We start from the raw sequence: 21,199 nt of genomic DNA, 5'->3' as shown, positions 1-21,199 counted from the left end.
TTTTTTCTACTGTAAGAAGGGGAAGGTATTGCAGCTCTGAAAATCAACTTTTGTACAGTAATCCTAAAGTACTTGCACAGTAACTTTTTCTCTTCAATCTATAGGTATGAAGAAACGCTCAACTGACTTTATTTGAGGATTTATGATAATGTGTGAAAATAATAATTAACTAGCTAACTAGCATCTCTGCGGTACAAATAACTGTTAAAAGAAGTGCTCTTACTGTAGATTGCCCCTCCCAGCCCATGTTTGGTGCTATCTGTGCAAGATTTATTCACATAAGCTCATGATCTGGCAGTAGATCATATGGATTTCCCTCTCCATCTGTATTGAAGAAATAGAAACAACTTCCTCTCGCACATACTATGTGAGAAGATGATGTGTTAATAACAGTCTTAATTTTTCCCTGCTGCTCTAAATACTTAGGGAAGTAAACTTGATGAGGTGATGCTGCTGTGTCCCTCCTCATTTACACTCTAACATACTGGCTCTGCCTAAAAATTCCTATTGCCATAAAGAGAGTAGGGGGCTTGTGGCTGCAGTCAGCTTCTTCTCTGTTAAACTAAGGCCATGCAGACAAAACGGGCTGTGTTATAAAACTAATGTGTTACAGTTGGACATAGTAAACTATGTTACTATATAGTGCTAATAGTTTACTATTAGTATCCCGTAGTGGAAATGCTCAGTCATGGCTTGCACCAGTGATGGAGCACCACCTGGTGGGAAGGCAGGGCCAGACAGGAGCTCAGGTGCATGCAGTGTACCTGTGTGACTGGAAGGGGTGGAGCCAGGATCCACCATTCCCCAGCCCTCATTTAAGAGCTGGCAGTGGGAGCAAGGGGATCTTGCTGGAGATCCCTGAGTACTTGGGGCCTTCTGAAGGTAAGCAGCTTCTTTTCCTTTATTTCTGTGTCCACTGCTGTTGCACTGGAGCAAATCCTCTTGTTGTGGCTTAGGATTTTGCTGCTCTGCTGTCGCTGTTGTGCTTTCCATCACATTACATGTACACACTAGAACTTCATTGAAACACTTCATACATTGCTGTAGTCTGTGTCTGGAATACTTGATTCAAATCTTTGTATTAACAGTGGTGGAGTTTTGAGGCTGGAAACTCAATTCATTACTGTGCAGAATAATGTGCATTCTGCATTACTTTAAGCTTGCATTTGTTGCTTCGGTTGATCTAGGGAAGTTATGTCAAGTCAGAGACATCTGCTTTGTTGTTAGCTTTACTATGAAGACTGAATGATATGTGATATATCTTTATCACCAGAAATCTCACTGCAGTTGAAGTAAGGACTTGCTTATGTCCTCTGATGTTGTTTTTTTCTTTTCCCCTGAATCTATGGCATGGACTCTTGTAATGTTAATTACATAAAGGGAGTCTTAGAAATAGTAAAATGTTACTAATGCCTTAAGCACATTATGAAAGGTTGCAATGAAAGGTTACTCACATTTAGAGACAGTGGTTTACATTTTCATTGTCCAAGGTGAAGACTATCACACTTATTTTAAGCAACTTTTAGAAAGTCATTTTTAATATAGTCAAGAACCATAATGCAGAAAACGGGAAGAGGCAGAAATAGATTTATTTTGTAAAACAGGAATGAAGTGCCACCTTGTACAGGCAGTTACCAGTTTTACAATAAAGTCTTGTTCTTGGACTAACCTGAGCTGTATGACCACTCTGTGAACAGGTATGAGAGCAGAGGCCCTTGTGATGAAACAGGACTGCCCCTTCACAGTTGAAAGTGGCGTAGGTAGATCAGTTTCTGAGGGTGAAACTTCTCTCTGCACAGCGGACATTCTGTCTACAAAAAGAAAAGAGAATCGAAATTGCTGTATTTAAAAGGTTAAAAATAAAGAAAAATTCCAACTATGTTAAACAACAACTAGAAAATCAGCTCCTGTAACAGCACGTGTTCTCCAGTTCAGTCTACATTGTATGCTTAACCACATAAAGCTCTGAAAGGTAACCTCGCTTAAAGAGCAGCTTTGGTTTTCTGCAGGAAGGTCTCATGAACTTTGAGTTCCCTGTCACTGTGTGCTGAACTTGCACATCCAGCTGCTGCCTCCATTAAACAACATCTGAGTACTGAAAATTGTACAGTGGGAAGAAAGGTAGCTTGGTTTGTGCTGGGAAAGCAGTAAATGATTTGGACTACCTGATTCTGTTCTACTGGAGCTACATTAGTATTAGTGACAGAAAATTTAAGTAGATCTAAAGCAGCTACAGTAATACATGAGAGTTACAGCACTGGCCGAGGCTCTGTGGCAAAGATTTTATTTGTAAGTAGCTTTTTTTGTTTTTCTTAGAAGCAATTCTTACTTGTAAAATAAATGAATAATGCCTTATTCCAGTATAGCTGTAACAAACCTTAATGGATGAAAATTGGTCTGGATTAATGAAAGAAGACAAAATCATCTTAAGTTAGCTCAGTTAGGTTGTAACTTGCTCCTTTTTACTGGAAATCAGAATGTTTATCAATTCTGTTCTTTGCAGTCAGAATTACAGCCTAGGTCTTTATTGTGATTGTGGCTGACTTCCCTGGTTAGTTCAATTGCATTTCAGTGTCAGAGTCAGAAAAACTTAATTTACCTTATCAAAGTAATATATAACCATTATATTTGAATACAATATATAGATCCTACTAAACATTTGGGGGGGATTTTGGGTGTCTTAGGGAGAGAAAAGGTATTATTTCAACACTGAGCTTGACAGGTATTTTCAAGTAGAGGTTTCATACTGTTTACTCCTTCCTCGCTCTGTGTCTCGCACTGTACTTACTCTGGTGTTACACCACTCTGTGATGCATTCCCAGCAGAACAGGTGCCCACAAGGTGTGGCTGTTGTATGTCTCCGTTCCTCCAAACACAAAGTGCAGCGGGACTGGTGCCCAGGAGTTTTTTCCTTTATTGTATTTCTAATCAACAGAGGCCACATAAAACTAATTAATACCTGCTTGCAAGAAGTACTTGTTAATGCAGAATCTTGTAAAGCCTGCCTTCAAGTACTAACCCTCCCTGTGAGAATTCCATATGTGAAAGTGAAGCATGAAATCTAAGACATGTTTAACACGGGGAGCACGTCAAATGTTACACTACATCAGGTTCTGTCTTAAGAGGTAATTTCAGTGCTCTCCCTGTTTGTGAAAGCCATTACGTTTCCCACCATTCCTTCTACCTTTCCTGCTAAGTAAAGATCAACGTACTTCTGGAGAGCTAGGCTGCGGTGTAGCTTCCATTCCTGCCTTGCTCTCTGCTTTTGTTGGAAGCTGTATATCTGAACACCAATTGTCAGAAGAAGATGGAAGACTGAAATTATTCCAAGAAACTTGTAACTTGATTGAATGCTCTGATCTTCTCCCTGTAGTCTTCCGAAGTGCAACTGCATAATGCACACAAATAAGAGATGTTAAGTTGCTTCAGTTTTAGGAAACTATACCTTTCCTTCCCCTGTAATCAGTAAACCTTCTGTCTCCTCACCCAGTCTGTGCTGCCCACATTATAATCAGCAAAATTCTATATCCCTTTTATGCACACTGCATCCCAAGAGAAGCCAAAATACTCCACATAACCTTCACACAATTAATAGATCCACTCACATATCTGATTCCTGCAATTCTTTTAGATAGGTGATAAAAAGTGCCACGTATGTAGAACAGTGCCAGATGTAGTCGATGAAGCAAAGGAATGGATTGTTTAAGGAGGTACACAACTTGTAGGATTGTTTTCTTCTGTTGTTCTGTAAGCTCCCTGACTTGTTTCTGAATCCAGTTTCGTATTAAGCTCCTACTGGACAAGCCAAGTGCTGGGTTGCTTTGCAAGGCTCTAGACCCATCATCTTCTATCTGCAACTCATGTTCCAGGTGCTGCAATCCCTTTTCTAAGTAGTAGGGTACTACAGTATGAAGAGAAACAAAGATGGCCCGTCGAAGAAAGGAAGGCACCTTCTTCTTGGTTGAATCAACTTGAACAATGTTGACGTATTCTTCACCCAGAGTCTGATAACCTAGATGTGACAAAATAATGAGTATGGCAGAGCAGCTGCTAAGTTCTGGCATTCTAAAAATAGCTGTGTTTTCTGTTGAATGATGCGAGCAACATATTTATGTCAGTATTCCCTACCTGCAACCGTTTTAAACTTAAGGCAGGGAATGTATAGGTATCTGGACTGATATACTGCAGTACCCTTGTTGCATGGATTTACTGCAGCATTTGAATTCTGCCTTCTGACAGTTATTCACTAACAGGGCACTGTCACCAGTTCCAGGCCAGCCGGTGCTCACTGACACACCGCGGGTGCCCGGGCCAGCACACCTGCCGTACCTGGCACCACACGAAGCCGGGGCACGTTACCTGACAGGGTGGTGAGGGCGAAGTAAGCAACGTCAGAGAGCAGCTCGATCTCCCTCCTCCACTCCAGCCACTTCTTAGCCCCTAAGAGATCAGCATGTTTTAAGTAAAACTCATACCGATCTAAACCCTCCTCCGACGGCAACTCGCGCTCCCTTCCCGCCCGGCCCCGTGAGGCAGCTTTCAGAGGAACGCCGCCGTCCCTCCCCGCGTCACCTCAGCACAACACCGGTCCCGCACGAGGGGACGCGTTACCCGCGATCCCGTGCAGCGCGGTGCCGGCCCCGCTGCGCAGCCCGCCCCGGTACAGCTCGTCCTTCTGCCCGCAGCGCACCAGCCGAGCCGGCCCGGCGGGGCCCAGCGCCATGGCGCGGCGCACAGTGATGGCGTCACTGCGGCTACGTCCGGAGCCACACAACCAATGCGAAGTAAGGGAAAAAATGTTGGAAAGTTTGCTCTGGAGAAGCAGCAGGGGGAGCACCTGCAGTAGAAAACGGCCTGGGATCGCCTCCGCTTCCACACCGCTTTGCATCGCTTCCCCAGGGGAGCTGGCCCACGAAGGCCGGGCCGGGCCCGGCGGGACCGCCCTTCATCCCATGGCTGAGATTCGAGATCGCCTCACGGTCCCGCGTGGTCTGACTCTGCTTGAAGGGGCGTTTCCCGTCACCTCACGCCTCTGATAGCTCAGAAAAGCAGCAATCAGGTGAAGGAATTTAAGGTTATGAGTCTTGGTGGCTTTCTTCCTCACAAAAACGGCCGCTGCTGCGATATATTGTGTACACACTGCAGCAGAGGCATCCTGGCTGCAGTTTAATCACGCTGCCTTCTGCCCAGTGCCGGATTTCTGCTGTCCCGTGCATCGTGCAGCAGCCCACAGTCCAGGAGTTAAGGATCACTTGCACTGATTGCACCTGAGAACATCAGAAAGGAATTTCAGGGGGAGCTGGGGACAAACTATGCTGTTCTGTTGGTGCCAGCGGCCGTGCTGTGCTGGTAGAGGGGAGGTTGGCACAGCACATGCGAGAATTCTGACTTTGTGTCCGTTATGTGGTTTTTGAGCCTACGGAGAGTCCTGCTGCCATTTTGCTGAAGTTGTTCCGTGTGTTTTTCTTGGTTTTGTAGGTGAGAAGACAAGGAAGTAGTCAGTTCAGCCTGAAAGCTGAAGTGCTGGCTTAACGAGCACTTAATTAGGAGACTGGAAACTGTTTGTGGAGCTGAAGATAAGATGAGGCTTCTTAAGGTCAGACTTTCTGTTCTCAAGTAGTTGTTATTGTGGTAAATAATAGCGGAGCTTTAAAATAAACAGTGTAGTCAAGGTGTATCCAACAGCTGGAAGAAGTATAAGAAAATAAACCTTTGGTTTGGGTAGGTGGTGGTGATGGAGTCTGCTCCTGCTTTTTGGGGCAGTTTTTGCCACAGAGAACCCAAACCAACCTTAGTAACACTTGGGAATCCAAACTGTCAGCAGTTGTAATTGATTTATGGTAACTGCTTTAGCTTTGCGTCTATTCAATCTGTTCCTTGCCTCAACATTTTATGAGGTCATTTTGTTAATTATTTACTGATTTTTTTTCGAGTTCACAGATTAACTATTCCTTATCGTCACCCAGGGTCCCAGGCTGCCGAGGCTGTGTTCCCAGAACTGTTAAAATGCATTTAACTTCCCTGCACATGACTATTCTTGACAAATTGAATGGATTCTGTTGTATTCTAGAAGTTATGCTCCTGAATGGAAAAAGGAAGTGTTCCATATCCGTGTTGTAGCCACTCTAATACGCTTTGGGGCAGTAAATTGTTATTGCAACATCGTGAAGAAATGTGCCTCTGTGTAGGATGATTCCTGTTTGTTTGGTTAGCAAACAGTGTCTGCAGTCTTTTCCTGTATTAGGTGAAATGAGTAACTGCTGCAGTAAGTAAAGCATCGCTTGAAGTTTCCTAAGTCCATACAAGCAAAATTATATGTACATGTGTATATCTCATAATTGATATTTAGTCACTAATTCAAATATGGATATTCAGCACTGTTCTTGCCCCCTCCATTTCCCCTAAGATCTTCACATCCTTTTGTGGGATAGAAATTTCTGTGCTTGTTTTGTTTCCATTGCACGCTTCTCTGCTCTCCTTATAACAGACCTGATAAGGGAGTGGCTTGCTTTATTGTCATTAACACAAGGAAGTCCAAAATGTAAAACAAACGCACCGCACAGTAATGATTAACTTTCCCTCCCACATGTTGCATGTCTGCGTGTTATTAAGTATGGTTTTACCACTGCAGCCCTGCTGGTATTATAGAAGAGGTTTGGAGTGCAGCTTTCAAACGCAGCAATAAGCAGATGTTTCAGTTTCCAACCTGAAGAACAGGTTCTGCAGATATAAAAGCAGCTAAGTGTCTGTTCTGGATTGTTACCACCCTCTGACTCCTTTTGCCTCCTCCCACTTTGAACTTGTTACCCTGGAGCTGAACTGTTTGAATAAGGGCTGTGAGAGCTCCTTTGCGATCAGTTAGCTGAGAGCCCTCAATATGTAAATGCAGGGGAGGAGCGTTTTCTCTCAGGTTTTGCAGTTCCCTCCCCTCCGCTTTTTTTTTTTAATGCCCATGGATGTTCCGATGTACCATGCAGAGAGTTTGGGACGGATTGACTGCACTGTCCAAAGAAGAGAGATGAAGGTTTGTTGTTTGTTTGGCTTTCTTTCAGTTTTCTGCCTTCTGTATCAGGAGGTGTTCTGGTGTGCTTCTAACGCTTATGCTCACTCTTAAAATTAGTAGCAAATTTAATGATACCCTTCTGCAGGAATAAATACAGCTTTCTCATTGCAACAGAGTTTGTTACTTCTTGTGCTTTCCTCTTTTTGAAGAGAGAGAATAGGAAAAGCACCATGTGTAGTGCTTGTTTTAATCTGGTCATGCTTTCTCTTGTTTGTGAAAGCATGTAGGACCTTGGAATTCTCTTAGTCCGTGGATTTTCTGGGCTGGTAGGGATGATGGGAACTGCATTTTAAATTAACAGTTCAGACTTCTCTAACTGGACTGCTCTCTTCAATACAAGAGCCTAACACAGTCCTTCCAGAATGATAACCTGAGCATCGAGCTCTTACAGGAATCCGGAGACTAAATTAAAACCAACTTGAATAAGAGAAGTCAATTTTTTAATAGACTAGGTCTTTAAATAAAGTACCAGAAAGTAATATAACTTGACCCTGTGGTGGAGGAGTTAGTGAATCTTGACTTGGAAAGGCATCTGTGCTCTGTTGAAAGGATCTCCGTGGTCTGGATTTCTTTTATCATTGTTTTAGACTGTGGACAAAGAATTTTCAGTTCTTCTCTGGCTTAAACAAGTGAGTTAGCATTGCAGAGATATGGCAAATCATGAGGATGGCTGTGCTGCTGGTGATGTGTGTGCTCTAAATGCCTCAGGCTGCGGAGTTTAGATGTAGATCTTAAGCATACCCCAAATCCTGATGGTGATAAGTTCTAGAAACGTGTTTTGTTTCATGATGCAGGTAGGTTCTACTCCTAGATAATAAAATTGAAGTAGGGTAAGGGTCACTGCTGGCTGTGGTGTGCTTGGGCTGAGAAATTCATGCTGTCTTTGCTGTTTAAAGAAAAGTGGTTGAAGTTTTGTCTGTTAAATGACATCTTCTGTTTTCACTGATTGGAGAAAAATGTTATCTGGATGAAACTTTTCAGCTTGCTAACGAGGAACTGTTAGGTATGAAGGAACAGTTTAGACCAACTGAAGGACAGAAGGTTTGTGAAGGAATGTCGGCGACGGCCGATGAGATACACTGGTTATCCAAGTGCAGGAAAGGCTGTATGCTATCCAAGTGACTTCATTCTCTCCAAACCTCAGTTCTGGTGTGTGAAGAACAGCCAAATAGTTGCATGCTCGTCTCCGAGCTGTTCAGAAGGTGGGCTGTGCATCTGGGGATTGTCTGTGTCGTGTTTTGGTTCCTTTTCACCCAAAGAATCGACCTTTCTGATCATTTGCCTGAGATGTGTCTTCCTACCTAAAACCAGGAGAATTTTATTCTGAGATTTTTTTTTTGACAGTTTGTCTCATCCTTCTGTTAGACCTGGAAATGTAGTTTAGCCCTGATTGGCCTTGTAACTCATGGAGGTACTCATCCTGTGGAGCCGTGAGACCTTTAGGACCGCCAACTTCATGGACTGTTTAACTCATGCCTTATCATTTCAAGTTCAACAAACAAATGAAATGTCTTGCCTGTAAACTTGTATAAAACTTATGAAATGTCTGCCCTCGAGACCACTGCACTGTTTTTTTCCTTGCTTTTTTGTTTATTTTTGTTCTGGCTTTGTAAACAAGAGAACTTTGTAGTGTATGGCCAGACTTTTTACATTAATCTGAGAAGACTTTATTTCTTCTTATGTGGCATTCAGCATTTCTGTAGATAAGGTTGAATTAAAAGCTGCTCCTAGTTCTCCTAAATTGTCTGAGAGAGCATCTGGATGAATGTTGCAGCAGGTAGTCCTCCCCACTGTGGGAGATTGTTGATAATGGTAACACACTGTAACTGCTAGGGTAAGATTGAAATTCTTGTAAAAACAATTTTGGTTAGGAATAAAGGATACAGCGTGTGCAGTGTATGCATCTTTCTAAGTTCTGTATTCCATTTCAGAGCATTGCAAAGGTACTCTTCTTGCAGCTTAATATTTATATTGTTTGCTGCAGTATTTACTCTGCTTTTAAAATAAAATATACAGAACATAGGCCTAAATGTAATTTAAAGGGGCCAAATGACTTCTGAATGTCACTGGAATTTGTTCCTTTACTTCTATTAGTTTGTCTAGAGCTGGAAAAATGGCTGTGTAAGTACATGGGTGAGGGAAATAGGATGAGGCTGAAGAGATTTTTCAGCAAAGAGAGCCTCCCAGTTAATAAGGATCATCTGAATTTACTGCAACATGTTTGTTGTGCTCCAGGAAGGCACATGGCTGATTAACATGTAGGCAGATAGATGAATGGGAAAACTCCTTCAATTCTTAGGGAGCCTTGTGTGTACTGTTTGATTTCTTCTAAGCAGGTTTAATGGGTAGCTGAATTTACTTTGTATTTGCAGCATACTGGTATTCCTTATTTTTCTTGTAATGATTCAGAGGGGTTTATTGCAATATTCTTATCAAGTCATACAACATTACATACAATAATATAAAAAATAACCTAAATTCTGATTTCATGTTTCCCTCTTGTTTTTTAAGGAAACTATTGATGTCCAGAAGCTCGTTACAGAACTTTATAGATGAGAACAATTAGTTCTTTCTGTAGTTAAGTTAGACAAAATCTATTTCCGGAAACGGTGAACCCTTCCTTTAAAAGGATCTGATTCAAAGTCCATGTTACTGCTTAGAACCTAGACTTGAAATCTGTAGGGAATTTCCAGACTTTTTTATTCATTGTGTAATCTGTCTGTTTTGTTGGGGGTGGAGCACTTGCCTTCAGCACACTTAAGTATACAGTAAAGACTTTGGCTAGGTACTTGTAAAACTGCAGGCTGTGACAAATCTTCACGCATGCTTAGGCAAAGTTCTGACTTCCTTTCCTGTTATCTTCTGTACACTGCTGTTTGGCAGACTACATGTGAGTGTCTACATTATTGACAATTTTTTGTAGTCCTCCAATCAAGCAGAGCTAATGCTTCAGCCTTTTCTTAAAATCTTGGTTTAAGTTGTGCTGCGTGAGGCATAAAAGCTCACAAAGGAACATGTGGTAGCTGAAGCCCACATTTTAATTTTGTTTTTATTTTTCCAAATATGAATTGAACCAAAATGTTGAAGCTTTAAGCTAGGTGATGAGAAAATTAAGAGGACAGGGTGATGGATAGGGTTCTGGATGGGAAGAAGGTGTCTCGAGGCCACAATAATGTAGACATTTTGATAAATTGCATTTGGGCTGTTAAGAAGAGCTATGTTGGAGTTGTGTTGCTAAGCCTGTAACTGAAACTAGCCTGTAGGTTTTTGGGTGCGATTTGTACTCATGATTTGGTCCATCCAACGTTGGATTTCAAGCAAGAAAGTGTTAAGTTGTTGAAATAACCATTGAATTCAAGGGCAGCTTCCCCTCGTCCACGAACTTGTAACATTAGCTGAGCAATGTTTTCAGCTCTCTTTGAGGCATAAATGCAGCAGGCAACTTGAGAGATTAATATTGTATGTGTTTCTGATCTGGCCCTGCATTTTTGTTATTTGTCACAGCCTTACTTATTTCCATTTAATTAAGGAATAACTCCTGGAGAATCTTCTTACATCTGTGTAGCTGTCATGGAGATCTGGACTGCTTCAGAAATTAAGAGGGAAATCAGGTGGGAAGTTAAAGGAGCCTTATATGTTAATATTCGTGGGAGAGATTGTTAAGTGCTGCAGAAAGCATGCAGTTCCCATCTCTTCCAGGTGGAGTTTGCCAAGGGCCCTTATGCAGAAACCTGCAATACTACTTTTTATATTGAATCTAATGTTAAGTGGATGTCTCCTCCTTGCAGGACTAGTCACTATAAAGTAACTTAAAAGAAGCTCCTGTCTCTCCACTTCTCTTCTTCAGCCCCCACCCCTTACACACACATTTCTTCCAAAATTTCCTAATGTCCTCTTGCAATGGCAAAATCAAGTGTAGAATGACAGTACATATATACTCTGGAATGTATTTTCTGCATTTTTTTCTCTGCCTTTGACTAAAAGCATGCAAATTATTATCTGCTTATTTAAAAAAAAGGAGCAAGGAATAGAGTTTGGGCAAACAATAAAGGCTACAGTGGAGCATGTGGTTGAGGTGCTTAGAAGATGAAGCCATAGAGTCTGCAAGAGAGTGAGAAGTGCAGAACTCTGAAAATGTGTTGTGTGCTGATGGTGTTTAGTGGGGTTGGTGTGAGAACTGAGTAAAATATATTCTGCATGATTTGGTTTGTCAAAGATGTGACCAGACAGAACTGCATAAAAGTAGTTGTCTGAGTGGAGCAGTGCCGGAGGTTTCAAAAAAAGCCTGAGATAGGTTGTCAGATGGCTGAAATGGCCAGGAAGGCTTATGTAAACTCAATTGGCTTGGAATGAGTCTTTGGTACAGACGTGATTTACTGTTTTTCTAATGTCCACCTGGAAAACACTTAGTGGATTTGGTGCTTGTGGTTTTAGATAGGGAGATTGTGTTCTATGACTGCTGTTGGATCATCCTCAGTTAAATCACTCCGTAGCTTTGTTGTCTTACTGTATGCAGTATCCTATCCTGTTTCTTTATTCCTTTTCTATGAGTTCTGAGAGATAAAGAATGAGGCGAGCAGTTAGGGATGTAATGTTATTTATTGACTAACAAAGTATTAAAGTCCACGGTGAAGTGGTGAATCAGGCAGAGCTGCACTTGGTCATTTATTGGGTTAGGTGCTAAAGGCATGCTACCTTGTGGCAGTTCATTAGTCACTGCTCACTCATCTTGCTGCTATTTCTCAAAATGGAGGATTGAGAGTGGATTAAGTGGTTCCTAGACCCTTTCCTGTTATGAAGAATGAAATTCATTTATTGAAGAAATGAGGTTGGATGTTTGGTGGGACAAAACAGGCCTTCCTTTTAAGCATCAAAATATGAGCGTGTTTTTCTCTTTTGCAATTTACAAATACAACAGTCACTTTCACCATCTCACTTTCTATTTTATAGTAGGGTGCTCAAAAAGAGACTAACTATGCTTTTGGTTCTGTTCAGGTTCCTTAATGTGGTGAATGAAAATGTTATCAACTGTGCAAACCTGATGAAAGCGTTTGCCCAGGCTGATGTCCAAAACAGTCACTTACTGGGATTTCATAATTGTCTGAAAGATGATCTTTATGGGCAATGGCCTGAGGAAAGTGCACACAGGACAGTGTTTTATCAACTCTATTTTAGGAGAAGTTATTGGAAATGAATTTTCAGTTATCAGCTGTGAGAATTCAGTGCTGACCCAATTTGTCATACATTAAGTATGGATCAGTTACTGTTGCCTCCTTTCTAACTTCTCCAGCTCGAGTTATTCCTTAGTATCTAAGAGGTTGATTAGTACAGCAGTAAACTGGTGTACAGAACGAAAGCAGCTTGCTTAAAAGTCATAGACTGTTCTTTAAAGAAACTCCTTTCTCTTGAGATGAGGTTGCAAAAATAAAAAATTGTAGAGCTTCTAGAGAGTGACCAAATCTGCTAACATTATTAGGAGCATTACTGTTATCAGTATTATAAATCTCTTGAACATAAATGGCATCAGAGCCCATAATCTGTTTCTCCTCCTTTAATATGACTCACAAATTCCCATGTGCAATAAAAGCTTAATCTTCCCAGCAGTAGCTTCCTGCCTGTCTCCTAACAGGGCGATCTCCCTCTCCCTCTCTGTGTTGTTTTTGTTCTTCAGTGTGAAACTTGTCGTTTCAAAGTTCTTCTGAGCCAAGCTATCGGAAGAGATACAGATCATCAATAATTAGTTCTCTTTGATTGTCTAATAACAAATTTCAGCTTTTCCATGCTGATAAGTGATGCACATCTTTCCTATTCCTTTGTTATTTCATGTAGGTTTGGGAACGGGTTAGCAGCAAGTAAAAATTGTGAAACGGTTTTTTGGGGCAGCTCTGAATAAATAGGAAAGATGTAGGGGATAGACTTGCTTGTGATATCGTCGAAGAATTGTTGCAATTTTAAGTTTGGCTTTGTAAAGCAAATGCTACGGTCTTATGACAAAGTCAATATAAATTAATAAATAATATGAATATAATATCTTTAATAAGAAGTCTCTTTAGTCGTATAAGGAAATCCAGTTACATCATTTGGCAAAAATGCAGGGCTCTTCTCCTGTAATTCAAGCTTTAAGGAGGAAAGAAAAGCTGACAAATGTTAAGTGTTCCTTTTAAGTGGAATGACTGTGATTTTTGGGTATAAGGTGAGTTCATCAAGATGCCAGGAAAACATCATGGTGTCCCTTTTTCTAGATTGCCTTTAGTCTGCTCCCGCATAGATTTTTAACTGCTTCATTTTTTGCCAGAGAGCTGTGTATCTCATGCCAGTTTGTTCTGTCCCTTGCGAAAAAGAATGCTGTATCACACCCTAAGGTGTGGGCTTACCCCCTTGTTCCATAATACTGAAACAGACTTCTTTCCTTTTGCAGTTGCTTTGGATGTGAAGGAACTTGCCTGGACGTGCAAGTTATCTCAAATGGAATTGCTCAGTGAACGAAGTTACATTCTTTAAAATGAACAGCATGTCATAGTGGAACTGCAGTAGAGTTTAAAAGCAAACCCCAAGTCTCAGATTTTAATGTTTCACTTTCCCTCCCCATTTGATCCACTTTGTGCCTAGTGGATATAAAATAGGAGGAAAATGTGCCCAAATGGCCAAGGCAGATACTTGCTGTGAAGAAGTGTCTGTGACCTGTAGAAGTACTTGCTCTGTGTATGCAGTGCAGTAACTTCAGAAGTGCAGGTGAGTGCTCTTTGTTTTTTTTTTTTCCCAGTGCATTCTCAACGTGTCCCCTGCAGATTTAACTCCTGAGTTACCTTCTAATTTCTGGTTTTGCTTTTATCCTAAAGTTCAAAGCACTTAAGTCTTAGCACTTTTCTAACTCACTGCAAATCCAAAGGCAGGTGGAATGAAAGGAAGTTTACAGAATAGTTGTCTACGTTTATCCATCTTACTATAGCTTCTTTGCTTCTTCCCTGTAATGAATCTACCTTCCTTGGATGTTTTGTAAAGCTCAGGAAGTTCTGAAGGTACTTATAGAGTGGGATGGGTAAGTTAGGCAAGGAAAATGTGTTACCTTCCAAAACAAAAGCTGAGAGCAAGGAGAAACTATAGGAGTGGACAAGGCAGGAGTGCTTGTTAAGAACTCTCCTTGTCTGTGCTCTGTCTCAGCATATTTTCTATCTCCAGCAGAAGTGCTCATAGGTACGGAGTATAAGCAATGTGTGGGAATAGCAGCCACAACAAATGTAATAATGTGAAGTTTTTGTCTTAAACAAACGTTGCTCCCTATCAGAGAACAGCTGCTGCATTGTTATAACATTTGTGGGCTTTAATGACATCAATTCTAGATAAGATGGTGCCACTAAAGGAGTATGATAACTTGTATTAGCTTCAGGATGTTTGATGTTTCTACAGAAGCCATTAACAAAAAATACTTCTCCTGAATTTTAATCTCTATAAGAGCCTGTGGTTATAGGATCAGTAGCTCTTACGATGTGTGTCATATGCCATTTATACTTCAAGTAATAAATTAATTCCAGATCCAGGAATAATTCAGATCTGAGGGGCCCTCAGGGGGTAGGACAAGCTTCTGCTTAAAGTAGGATCGACACTGCATGTACAGTGTTGTTTTTGTTATCTACAAAACTCAGCTGGAAATCATTCTTTACCAAATGAATTTCACCTGCTGATATGCCCAAAATTATTTCAGAACCATGGGATACTCTACAAGATACTTCCCATTTAAATGTGGAAGTAAGCGATTTTAGCAGTAGTGGATTTTCACAGTGTTAGTATTGCTAATCACTGTGTTCTGTATAGGAAGATACTATACATTTGGCTCAGTATATGGATCTCACTCCATTGACTGCTGCATTACCTCTCAAAGAGAAGTTTCTGACAAGAGAATGGAGGAGGTGGAGCATGGTGAAAAGATGGTCATAGAGAGGAAGTGATTTCCAAAAGATGCTGAGTGAGGGACCAAAGACAAAAAGAGAGGTACTTCAAACTGGCAGGGACATTTCTTCAACCATCTTTTTCTGCAAAGCTCCCCCTCCACCAATTTCTACACACTTTAAGTTAATAATGATGCCTCATTGCCCTGTGTCTTCTAAAATAACGTCAAACTGGATCTGTGCTTTCACAACAAAACATGTTTGGGCAATGTTTCAGAGCTCAACTTGTAATTACACACTAAAGAAGACACCCATAGATTCATACAGTTAACAGCATAAGGAAGGATCCCAGGTTTCTGCCTTGTGTGATTGCTGTTTTTGGAGTGAGCCTTTGACCTCCTTTCTTGGAGGAAGTTACCTATCTGAAAATTTTGAAAAGGTGAGTCTTCTGTAGCCAGTGGTCGAGAGAGGTGGGAAAAGGAAAGTAGAATGTTAGACAACATCTGAAGAGGTGCAAGTACGTAGGCATTTGACAGCGTGGAAGAGAGAAGAGCTGTAAAGAGCGAAAAACAGAACTGGGTGAATAGCCAGCATCAAATCCCCAGCTGCACTTTGGGATTTCATTGATACTTTAACTAATTCTGAAAAATGTCTTAGTATGTATAAATGATGTGTATATTTATGTAAATATATATGTGTGCGTCATGAAACTCAGCAAGAGTAGTTTGATTTCTGGAGAAGGTACTGCAACAGAATAATTTTCTATGATTATAGAAAATACCAGGGTGAGGGAAAGAGGTGTCAGCACCTTCTCTTATGCAAGGAGCTTGCTGGTGATAAACAGCTGCTGAAGTTGGTCCATTGTATGTAGTCCAACTACGTTGCTGCAATAAATCTCACATAATGAAGAGTTATAGCAAATTCCATTATTAAAAAATCTTGTCTTCTTCAGGTTTGTGGCATGCTAGAGATCCTGGAGAGATTCACAGAGTAATTTGAATTCATGAGATGCTGGGAAGGACCATCACATCCATCCTACCAAGGCTGAGCTCAGTGGTAATTCTCTGTATGCACTGATACTGTAACTTTTACTCTTCAAAGTGTGGAATATGTGTCTGCCGAATTAAACCAGGACAGTCTCCTGAAAGTGGAGTTCCAGAGAAGACACGTGCTGTAATTTCTTGAATAAGCAAACAAAATCCTCTGAATTTTCTTCTTCTTTTTTTTTCTTTGTGGATTTTTATTACTCAACTGAAAGAGCAGGCTGTGTTGCTAGGTTGCTCTGAAAGCTTGAGATGGCTCCACCTTCTCCAAAATCTATAGCAGGAGATTTAACACAAAGAGAAGAACTCATGCTCCATAATGAAAGCTGTTTCCATTTCCTCTCTGCAAATGTCATCGTAGTCGGTAAGTGAAAGGTTCTTCCACCTAATGGTTTGACATTGAAAATATTTACTTCACTCCCAATTTCTTTTATGGTATTGAGATTTCGCACTGATCTTCTAAGTTTCTGTAAATTTGTTTGAGGGAATTGTGCTTGTGAATTAGGGGGCTGAATTTCTAAATGTTGTATAGTTTACATGAAGAGGATTTCACTGGAGTGTAAAAAAACGAGACACCATATTCTGGCCTGTGCTTGAGTTGTTCCAGTAGTGCCAAGGAATTGGTGGTATATTCAAGTGTAGAAGTACCTGCTACACTGTGAATTGTGTTAGAAAACCTTTCACTACATGATAACAAACAGATTGACTGGATTGTAATGTCATCTGCTTTTTCCAAGATAAGCTTCATGTAGACAGTGACATTTATACTTGAAGAAATGATTAGTGTTTTTGATATGTCAGTTTCCCCACCTATTCAAGTGCTTCATTCCAGAGTAAAATATAAATAATACCCCCAACTAATGTGCTATATAGAGTCTTGAGGCACTGTCTTCTGTGGGTGTAAATAATAATGGTGTAGCAATACAATGGGATGTAGCAAAGTTCACAGATAGTTTTGAAGGACAGCCGTCCTCTTATTTACCAGATCTGTGTCTGTCTGTGTGGTCTTGTCTCAGTAACGATCTTGCTCTGAATTGTTGTCACACTTGTGACTTTAAGTGGAATAGGCATTTTATGGGAAACGTGCGTATGATTCCTTTGGATCTTCAGCTAATCCCTCATGGTAGGGAATGTTTGAAATATTGGTTTGCTGAATATATGAAGTGTAATGTTGTCTAAGATCAGTAATAATTTTTGGAGATTAGTGCCCATCTGCTTTTGAAACCACAGATGATGTGATTTCCCCAGAGTATTGTTACCTTGGTGCCTTTACAAACTGAAGGGGAAAGGACAGCTTATAAGAGCTTGAGAACATGGCCTGTGCAGCTTTGCTGGAGCAAATATGTGTATCTGAGTGCTGTGTTTCTTTCAAAGGGCAGTAAGATATGCTGAAGCTTTTATGAGGGGAAAAATACATCTCTTGTCAAAGTATTTTTTCTTAAAATGATGTCAGCACTGTAACTTCATTTGGAATGTAGCATTATTCTTCTCTGTGAAAGACACTAGTATAGTTGTTTATCAATGACTTTTGGCTTTTGACCAGGCTCCTTTATTCAGCAGCACCAGGTGCTCCTAAATATTTTATTCTTTAATTTTTAACGGATGAATTCCTGAGGAAACACTGAATGCTGGGAAAACAAGGAAGAATTGTGCTAGAATGTAGTTATGAAGGCTGTAGGAAGAACAAGGAGAACCCAAGCTCTTTCTCAAAGCAAAACATTTGGGGCTAGATATTTTTAAAATGTCAATTAGCATCATAGGACTAGACTGTCAAAACTGATTGCAGCTTTTGTTCCTTGATTCAAGTGCTTCTGGAAAATCCTTCTTGAAGTTGATTTGGGGAGGAGGGATTTATACTGCCTCAGGTTGTGGCTCTGTGCCATGAATCTGTCTGAACTGATCTAAGATGCAGAGCTCAAAGAACAACTATTGTTGGCTGTTGGTCTTTTTTGAGTGTTGACAGTTTGCTCAGAGGAAAATGAGTTCTTATCTTAGGAAGCTCTCGAGATTACAGATGTGATTCTGCACATCAAGTGTTGATTGGAGAACGAGTAGGAGGAAGGGAATTGTGTAACTGATGTCTATGGCAGATGAATTTGTGCTACAGGATGGATCTGAAGAAGGAGAAGAGGGCTGGTTGTATTGATAAGACAGTTGATTTAGCCCTAGCTTAATTAGAACATAATGTGTTCAACACAGGACTTATTTTCTTGAAATATTTTCTTTTACTGCCAGCAGACATGAAGTAGATGACACCTTTTTAGCTGGGCTCTCACAGGAACTAATTTAATAATTCTGGCCAAATTTCCAGCAATTACGAGATTAATTTCTGCTGGCTCACTGTTATCTGTAGCTTTTGCTAGCATTAATTGAAGTTGAATATATTTGTATTCTAGTTGTATTAAAAAGCAGTGTAGTGCCTCTTGAACAAGAACTGTCCTTTATATAATTCTGTACATAAAGCTCTGTCAGAGTGTGTATGTAGGACAAAGTGCACAGAGATGGCAGAAATAGCTGGAGGGAGAGAAAGTCTTTGTTGTTCCCATGCAGCCCTTCCAGCATTCCAGTGCAAGTGGGTCTGAACCCAAACAAAAGCTGGTCTCCTGCTCAGGAATCCTGTTGCAGACTTGTTCAGAACACCCACTTGAGTTTGTTCTCATCTTATCTCTCTAATTAAGTCTTTATATGACTCAGTGTAAATGCCATGTTCTGCAGCGACAGCTTTTCTCTTATTTCACCTTGGTATTACAATAAATTCTGAAGAAACTGTACAGGAGTGATATTACTACTTCTCAACTGTTTGTTGTCTTGATCAAGTAGCCTGTGCTTTCAATAATGACTTTTCAGCTTTATCAAGCTTATGCTTTCAAATGTTGACACCTTCAGCTTTCTAAATTTCAGTGAGTGTATCTGCAAGATTTGGGAAACACTGGACTAGAGAGTTAGATCCTTACTTGGATGAATGTATGCAGTGAAGTAAATGCTTGTCACGTGACAACTTGGTCCCATAGCATCACAGCTACCTACAGTCAACTGCTGAACAATACTAAGTAATCTTAGACAGCCTGAAACTCTGTGGTTTTTCTGATTTGTCTTATCAGCTGATACAAGACCAGTTTTCAAAACTTATTGCTTGTTTCAGAATCTGAACTCTCCTTCTCTGTGTAGGCTGTGTGTAGATGAGGAATGAGATTACTGTATAAAAAGTGAATGAGTGGAATGCATTTAACTTGCATGTAATTTTGCTTTACAATAGCGATTCAAGATTGTAGTGGCATTGGGAAATTCCAGAATCAAGGAGATGCATGGAAAATTCAATAATCCTCTATTTTTAAAATATGTTCTTGCATGTCTAGACTCAGTTTTTCCTTCTAAACTGATGAAAGAGTGCTGTGCACAGACATGCAAAATCCTGTTTGCTTAGGTATATGGTACATCAGATTAGCCTGGAGATGTACTTAAGGTGGCCTTCAGTGTGTGGCTCTAACATACTGCCTGTTTGTGATCACTGCTTCTGCCATGGAAATCTCTGGCATATCGATTTAGTTGAGCAGACAAAAGTGTGATTATGTTAATCCACATCAGCTGCTTGAAAGTAGCTTTGATTGCTGTGATATTGCCCATCAATCAAGAATGAAATGTGAAGTGATCCTATTGTTTTACTAGCTTGTGTTAGTAATTGACCAGATAAAATAGTTCCTTTTCTGTTGCTGCAGTTTGAATAATATCTGAAAAAACCACGTTGTTTATTCCAAGTGATTCAATATAAACGTGGCAGTCTCCTTGATTTGGTCCAAACTGTGGATACTAGAGAACTCTAACACCAAGTATTTGTGTTTTCTCAACTTAAAGAAATTCATTCTTTGAGCTGTTTTATCTCCCATTAAGGAGGTGACAGAAATGTAAGAGCTTGTGGCGTTTATGTAATGTACCATGACTTCTGTTCCTCAGGCATTTGGCATTTCAGAAGGTCGTATTTGACTGTGATTTAACACTAGAGGGCAGCGGTGGTCTTCCTTTTATCCATTCATCCTCTACTACAGCTGATGTAGGACAGTGTTTTGCAAATCACAAATGACAAAAAGTACCAGGACAACTTTTGACTCTGCATGCAGTCTTTGCATTTCATTTTGACTACTGAGTATTGTTGCTTCATCTTTCAGCAGGTGTATTTCATATATTCCTTTCTGTTGTCTTTGAAGAATTGATATTTCCTTCTGTAAGAATATTAGCTTTGATCAAACGAGCTTTTTAAGCTTAGTATCCCAAACAGTTTCCCATTGAATCATAGATGAATCTATCAAGCTTCCTAGATGAATTTTTTTCCTGTATTTGATACACTGGAGTTTTTGCTTGCCTGCTTTACTAGAGTATTACAGCGTAGTTCTCAGAGTCTGTGTGAAGATGCAGAAAGGTGGTTAGTCTCTGTATTCCATTTAGGCCCAGACATTCCCACTGAAATTTGTTGTCAGCTAGGAGTCTAAATGCTATAGAATTTGACACCTGCAATGGAGCAGAAGTCTTCAGTTTGCTGTCTCCAATTCAGACATCCTCTGACCTTGTAACAGCCTTGCTTTGTGAGCTTTGTGCAGGTAAGTGAAACCAGCACAAATAGCAACAGGAGCCATAAAGGTACATAAAGCAGAGGTCTGGTTTCTTGCTTGTTCTCCGTTGTCAGTAGGAATATTGCAGCTTGGCCTTGCCTTTCTTTACTGGGCACAACTGAAGTCATTCAAAAGGGAGGAGAGCTACTTTTGCATCAGGATTGTAAGACTAAGCCCCTCTTTGCCCTCGGCTTAGAATGTGAACCTGATCAGTTTGATAGCAGAGGACGGTGTTGTCTGATCCTACTTAGCTACTACTGTGATGTTAATAGATTTATTTATATGTCACTTGTTAAAAAGTGGAATTGTTTGTTGAGGCAATGCCATAAGCAAGTTTAATTTTTGATATGTTGGTGTTAAGAAAGAGCTTTATGGTTGAACATGGATTATAAATCTAGATCACCTGAATGTTGCCAAGTTACCTGTCCAAAATCCCCATCCTTTTATCGCTTTCTTGCTCCCTCTTAAATATCTCTTGCTGCGTATAAATATTTGTGTAAGCTTGTAGAGAAAATGGCACAACTTAAGAGAGTAAATAGGACTGTTTACAATCACATACCAGAACCTATGAGGAGTGTGCTGCTGATAGGGCACACTGTGTGT

General features: G+C 40.4%; 2 protein-coding genes across 2 annotated transcripts in view; one reads left to right on the top strand and one right to left on the bottom strand.

Annotated features, from left to right (window-relative positions):
- Positions 1-1,568: 1,568 nt before the first annotated feature.
- PEX10 (peroxisomal biogenesis factor 10) lies at positions 1,569-4,723 on the bottom strand. The gene is made up of 6 exons (XM_065737914.1): positions 4,612-4,723; positions 4,360-4,440; positions 3,606-4,012; positions 3,213-3,388; positions 2,789-2,924; positions 1,569-1,811 (listed from the first exon to the last, which is right to left on the bottom strand). Exons 1-6 carry the CDS (start codon positions 4,721-4,723, stop codon positions 1,740-1,742), a joined length of 984 nt encoding a protein of 327 aa, XP_065593986.1. The 3' UTR covers positions 1,569-1,739.
- Positions 4,724-15,935: 11,212 nt separating this feature from the next.
- Positions 15,936-21,199, top strand: part of PLCH2 (phospholipase C eta 2) — a 62,525-nt gene continuing 57,261 nt past the window's right edge. Inside the window, exon 1 of the mRNA XM_065737940.1 lies at positions 15,936-16,356. Coding sequence (XP_065594012.1) covers positions 16,245-16,356 — 112 coding nt within the window. The 5' untranslated portion in view covers positions 15,936-16,244. The remainder of the gene's footprint in view (positions 16,357-21,199) is intronic.

This window comes from Cyrtonyx montezumae, unplaced genomic scaffold (assembly GCF_038088225.1).
Source record: "Cyrtonyx montezumae isolate F1298 unplaced genomic scaffold, pur_monq_1.0 scaffold_21, whole genome shotgun sequence".
NCBI classification, from domain to species: domain Eukaryota; kingdom Metazoa; phylum Chordata; class Aves; order Galliformes; family Odontophoridae; genus Cyrtonyx; species Cyrtonyx montezumae.
This window is presented reverse-complemented; position numbering and strand designations above follow the sequence as displayed.

Bases quoted from the DNA above. Each gene is read 5' to 3' on its own strand.
- PEX10 (XM_065737914.1), bottom strand. From the start codon at position 4,723: ATGGCGCTGGGCCCCGCCGGGCCGGCTCGGCTGGTGCGCTGCGGGCAG. The intron at 4,441-4,611 runs GTAACGCGTCCC...CTGATCTCTTAG, and splicing joins CGCGCTGCACGGGATCGCGG to GGGCTAAGAAGTGGCTGGAG. The intron at 2,925-3,212 runs GTACGTTGATCT...TCTGTTGATTAG, and splicing joins CGCAGCCTAGCTCTCCAGAA to AAATACAATAAAGGAAAAAA.